This window comes from Pteropus alecto, unplaced genomic scaffold (genome assembly GCF_000325575.1).
Source record: "Pteropus alecto unplaced genomic scaffold, ASM32557v1 scaffold213, whole genome shotgun sequence".
Lineage (NCBI taxonomy): Eukaryota > Metazoa > Chordata > Mammalia > Chiroptera > Pteropodidae > Pteropus > Pteropus alecto.
The window spans coordinates 1,231,265-1,236,915 of record NW_006434829.1 but is presented as its reverse complement, the minus strand read 5'-3'; the positions used below and the strand labels follow the sequence as shown (position 1 = coordinate 1,236,915).

At 62.9% G+C, this 5,651-nt stretch overlaps 1 protein-coding gene across 5 annotated transcripts in view; it reads right to left on the bottom strand.

Annotated features, from left to right (window-relative positions):
• Positions 1 to 661: 661 nt before the first annotated feature.
• RIMBP2 (RIMS binding protein 2) overlaps positions 662 to 5,651 on the bottom strand; it is a 46,875-nt gene continuing 41,885 nt past the window's right edge. For 3 of the 5 annotated variants that reach the window (XM_025045549.1, XM_025045547.1, XM_006909968.1), the window contains 4 exons: positions 4,570 to 4,673; positions 3,831 to 3,902; positions 2,645 to 2,779; positions 2,176 to 2,202 (listed from right to left, as the gene is read on the bottom strand). In XM_025045549.1, coding sequence (XP_024901317.1) covers positions 2,176 to 2,202; positions 2,645 to 2,779; positions 3,831 to 3,902; positions 4,570 to 4,673 — 338 coding nt within the window. Of the gene's footprint in view, positions 851 to 2,175; positions 2,203 to 2,644; positions 2,780 to 3,830; positions 3,903 to 4,569; positions 4,674 to 5,651 lie in introns of those variants that run through there. The other 2 variants (XM_025045546.1, XM_025045548.1) reach the window with 2 other exon arrangements.

Genomic DNA, 5,651 nt, shown 5'->3' with positions numbered 1-5,651 from the left:
TGTCACCAGCTTTCTGGAAGGTTGGAGCGGTGGCATTTGACCAAACCGAGTTACTTTCTGTCCTCTGTTTTAAGTGATTTGAATAAGTAAACGTTTTCTGTGTCACCTGGCTCGCTCTGAAGGACGCAAAACCAGGTCCCTAAAGCGCACAGTCGTGCACACCGATTTGGACCCGCGTCTGTGGGTCGAGTGCCAGCACGTGCCGGGGGACGCTGACGCTTACCAGACGGCACGAACCACGGTGTGTTTATAAGGCAGAACATCAAGGCCGTGGGGCTAGGGGTGTCAAGACCAGAGTCAACAAGAGACTGACGCATCATGAGGCAAGCGTTTTGGGAAGGGAGAAAGGCTGGAATCATTCCTTTCAGGGCAGGTGACAAATGCACAGAGACGGGACTCACGGCTGGAGTGAGCTGCCCGGAGCTACTGGCCCCCGTTTGTTGGTGAGACCCCCCCCTCCCGTTAGGCCTGGGGCACAGAGGCTGGGAGCGGGCCGGGGGCTCTGTGTCCGGGCAGGCGGGCGGGCGGACTAAGGTGGATGGCAGTGCAAAGGGCACGTGTCTACTGGCGGCAGGGAGGGGACTGTCGGGGGACGCGAGCCGTGGGAGCCCTGGTGCAGGATTAGAGAGTGACACAGACCGGACGCGTCCGGCCGCAGGGGTCATTTCGCCGCGCCCAGCTTTTTCAGCAGCCTCTTGCCTTTGAAAAGCAGCCCCTTTTTCTTCCTGGAGGGCACTCCCCTGCCTCTCCCAGGACTACCAGTCCCCACAGGTGACGCAGGTGACCCCGCGTGGAGGCGGGCTGTGGGGGACGGCTCTCTCCTTGCTGTCCCTGAACCCTCGGGAGGAACCTAGTAGGCACAGTGTCACAGTTTAGCGTGCGCCAGCGCCACCGCCCGCTCGGTGATGTCGCGCGCCCCGAGTCCCACCGGGAAAGGGAGGGGCGCGGCGTCCCGGGAAGCACCCCTACCCAGCGCCTGAGACGGCCCCTGCCGCCTCCGTCCCTGCGCCCACGGGGCGGGGTGGCCACTGCTTTGGCAAGACGCAGCCAGGGAGTCATTTCCTCTTAAGACCACAAGCAGGGGGGAAGTCACTTTACACAAGAGGCTGACGGTAAAACTGGCCAAGGACCCTTCAGTTATCTCGAAAGCGGAAGTTCTTAAGGGGAGCTGTGTGGTCTCTGAAAGCCACACGGTGCCTAACCCCCGGGACGGCCCAGGGCGTTCCTGGGCTAGGCACCCTGGAGATGGCACACCGGTTGAAAGAAAAAGCTACGGTGAACCTTCATTCCAATCGAAGCAAGCTCGAAGGCCCCTTCGCGTGCGGCTGTGGCCTCCGGTGGCACGTGGGCTCAGCGGTGAGCACGGCACCTCCGGTCCGCTCCGCTCCGCTCCGCATGCTCGAGGGCAGCGGGGCTCTGCCCGAGACCCCCCACCCCAACCCCCCAGTGCCCGTCACTCAGCAGGTGGATGACACGAGCCAAGGGCTCGAGCTTGCTTGGATTGGGAATCAAGGTCTGACTCTGGAAGACACCTCGTCAAGCACCCAAAGCCACCTGAAGACACCGCCTGCCCCGTCTAGCGCCCCGCGGGACGCGGTATTGCATTGGCGTGCCAGCACAGCGGCCTTCCTGGGCCTGTGCCCGGGCGCCTGCCTGCGCCTGGAGACGCTTGGTGCCCCCGGAGGGCGGAGGCCCAGTTCCTGGGGACAGACACGCCGGCACGTGCGGGCTCAGAGCCGACTCTGGCCACCTCGCAGCCTCTGCCGTGTGCTCGGTCTCGGGTCACGCTCTTAAAGGAAGTTCCCTGCGGTAAACGTGTTTACCGGGCTGCGCTGTTTCCGGGAAGGGCCAACAATGCAATACGCAGGTCCGCCCATGAGCAGACGCGGGACACGCTCTGCGTGAACCATACGTCCCCGCGCTGGCCTTTGGGACATCCATACTGTGGACAGTAGGAAAGGGCTATGAAAGGTGGCTGGCCTCACTGCCACTCGGTTGCTTTACAACCGAGGCCGGCGACACGCTAGTGCTGAGGCCCCGTCTCTGGGACATAGCTCCTTTTCCAGCCCGCGTGGCCTTAGTGCTCAGAGCGCATTGGTCCGTTAAGGTGGCTCTGAGGTGGCATCTTTAGAGGTGTCTTCAGTTGCTCACTTACGTGAAGGCTACATTGCCTGATTAAGGTGTAAAATGAACACTCTTCTTCTGTTTCCAAGCAGATGAGCAAAGAAATAAAAATATATATATAAAAATGTAATATATAAAAACTCGCAGTGATGAAATAAAATAAAGATGAGACACTAATGATGGAACCTAGTCGTCCAGGAGGCTCAAGCTCGGGGAGCCCTGGGCTCCCGGCGGACAGGCCTGAGTCCCCCGGAGCCACCGCCCTGCGCACCTAAGGAGTGGCCACCCGCCGAGGCGCGGCAGACTGGGCAGGGCGCCCCCTGGTGGGTGAAGGCGGGTCAGGAGACTTGAAAGGGTCGGTTGGGGGTGTGAACTTAACATCTGGCACTAAGAGTGTCTAGGCACGCCCCCCATGGGAGGACAGAGGAAGAGCTCGGGGCACATGCTCCTCGGAGCACAGAGCACAGGCCGCAGGCGACACCGCCTGGCGGGAGGGGGCGGGGCGGGGGCGTCCGCTTACCCGCTTGGCCTTGGCGCGCGGCGGCGGCTCCTGCGCGGGGCGGGACGGGACGTCGGACAGGTAGACCTCCACGTCGTCGGGCACCTCTTCCAGGAAGTTCGAAGGGACCAGGCCTTTCTGCCCGTTGAGCTCCCCCTGCGAACACAGCGTGAGGCCCCGGAGCCGCTGGCTGTTTTCCCCAAAACCCACTCCTGGCTTCAGCTAAAGGGGCAGGGCTCAGAGCAGACAGGCGCGGTGGGCTTGTCCTGGGTCCGAAGTGCTGGGACCCAAAGGGACGCTGGTGTCCCCAGACCACCCTGATCCTGATCAGGAGCATGCCCGGAGACCTGCTCAGACTGCGTGGCGGGGCCTGGGCGGGTCGCAGCGTGAGGCCCCTTCCTGACGCTCCGCTCTCCCGTCTGGTTCAGTGGGTCCTGGCCCTGGGAGCCCTGAGTCCCTACGGCCACCCACCCAGCCAGAGCGTGCTGATTGCCGCCCCCCCTTATGCATGACTGCCTTCTCACTATGTCAAATGACATGGGGACAACAGCATTGACACCTCAGAAACTGCTGCTTAGGTTGGTACACACCCTTCCAGACCTTTCTACTAACTGCACACCTGTGCGTGCACACAGCTGGGGCCACGAGGCATTGGGACCGAGCAAGTCAGCCCACCCCCAATGCTAACCTGCCCCACAAGTGCCCCGAACCAAGTCCAAAGCTGGCCAGCCCCAGACGCCGTGGGAGCTCATCTCTGCCCACGAGGCGCAGGAGCTGACAGCAGGAAAGTGGAGCCCCCTGCGTCAGAGCACACTCCCCACCCCCACCCCCACCCAAGGCCACACCAGCAGTAGGCGGTGGGACCAGGAAATCTCGGAACGGGGGCCAGGGCCCGCAAGTCAGCATGAAATAGCTCGACCACAAAACGGCAGAGCGCTCGGGGAGGTGTTTCTCCAAAAAAGGCACAGAGACACCGACGAGCTCACAAAAAGGTGCCTGACCTCCACCGGGACGGCCACCACCAAGAACCAAGCTAACACTGGTGCCGGTGATGGCGTGGAGGGGCCGGGCTCACAGAACGGAAACTGGCACCACCACGTGACCCAGCAGTCCCGGCCCTGGGTAGAGACCCCAGGGGAGAACAAACAAGCAAAACGGAACATAAGACACGAAGGAAATGGTGCTTCCTGCCGTCTCGGAAACTCACGTAATAAAATCCATCTTCGTCAATCTCACCAAAAACAGTGATGATGTCTCCCGTGCAGAACGTGAGTTCGGCCTGCAGACACAGAACGCGGGGTTAAGGGCATTTTCCTGTCCCAAGCCACGTTTGTTACAGCCACGATTTCCCTATTTCCTTTCTTTTCTTATTATTTTGGCATTAACCTCCTCACGCGACTGAATGAGGGAGAAACGCACAAAGCTGACGAGCCTCTCCGCAGCCTCTTAGGACTCGGGGACAAAACAGAACGAGGCCCCCCTTTACAAACTGCCATGGCGGCTGATTCCCAGCCAGAATTCAAGGTCACCGCCAGGTCCTGCCGGTGGTGTGTCTTTAGGGCCAGCCAGACCTGGGGCCTCGGGATGCTCTCGGCAGTGTGAGAACCATATTGTGAACGTCCTTTCACTAGGTGCGAAAAGCCCTCACTCGTTAACGGAGTGTCCCTACGTGTCCCCTACGGATGCAGAACAGTTTCATCTGATGTGGGAACAAGGCAGGGAGCCTGTACCGGGGCCACCGGCACCCCACGTACGTCAGGCACACAATGGCCTGAGCTCTGAAGGGGGCCCGCGCTGGTCCCTCGTCAGCTGTCACAGTACCGGGTGACAGGACTCGGGTACACCTTCCCAGTTTCCGAGTGTGCCAGGGACCCGCGCGTGGCCCGGGAAAGCTCGGGTGTGGCCGTGGCTGTGGCCATGGCGCGGCGAGGCGGCCCCACTGGTACCTCAGCGTCGATGTTGGGCGAGCTCTCCCGCGGGTCATAGTCGTACAGGGCCACCGCTCTGCGTGTGGGCACGGGGCGCGGCCTGCCACCTCTGCGGTTCCTCTCTGTTGACAGCACGGGGAAGGGGGAAGCCGCCGTGAGGTCACTGCAAAAGCGCGGGCCCCTCCCGGCCTCAATGGCGGCAGAGCCAGGGGCCACTTGGCCAGTGGGACTGAGACCACTGCCCCCTCCCCCCCCACCACCACCGGGTCTCGTGCTCGGGCACCCGCGACAACAAAGGCTTCTACCCTGGGGCCCGTCGCTGGGCTCCACACGCCACATCCCGCTTTAATCCAGAATAAGCGCGCACACCTCTGCGGTGCCCGCACGCGGCCTTGGCAGGAAGTGGTCGCCCCAGACGGGACCGCGGTGCTGTCCGCTTGTCAGTTTCACAGGGGGCGTTACAAGCGGGACTTCCTGAAGGTGGTGACGGGGACACGCAGGGACCACTGTATCCCTGGGTCAGCTGGCACGCCACGTAACCCGCACGACCAGCACGGTGCACACGAGTTCTGTGCCCCGGGTCCCTTCGCGCTCCCTCACGGCCCCCTCCAGCCCGGTCACCAGTGCTGCCCCCGCCCCAGCACCCGGGCCTTTTCCTGTGGGGCCACGCGGGAGGAAGCGGTGAGCGCGGGGCTTCTCCCCGGGGCGCTGCGTCTCAGACGCGACTCTGCAGACCCTGCTCTCGCCGGCGAGCGGCCCATCGTGTGGCTGCACCACGGTCGTCCCCACCACGGTCGTCCCCTGCGTTTACCGGTCGAAAGCACCGGGTTGTCCCTACTCAGCATGACTGCCGTGAGCACCCGTGGCGAGTGGGGGACAGCAGTGGTAAGTGGGAGTGGCAGAGTGGCAGGCGGGATCCGGGGCCCATGCTGCTGCCCACACGCGGGTGGCCAGCCTGTCGCTGCTGCCATCACTGCTGTGCCTCCTGTCCCCCCGAGCATCTTTCCCTGGGCCGCTTCACCGCCCTGGTGGCCTCTGCGGCCTCGGAGCACCTCCAGTCTGCCCAGCCTCCCCGGGGCCCTGGTTTACTGCTGAGCTGT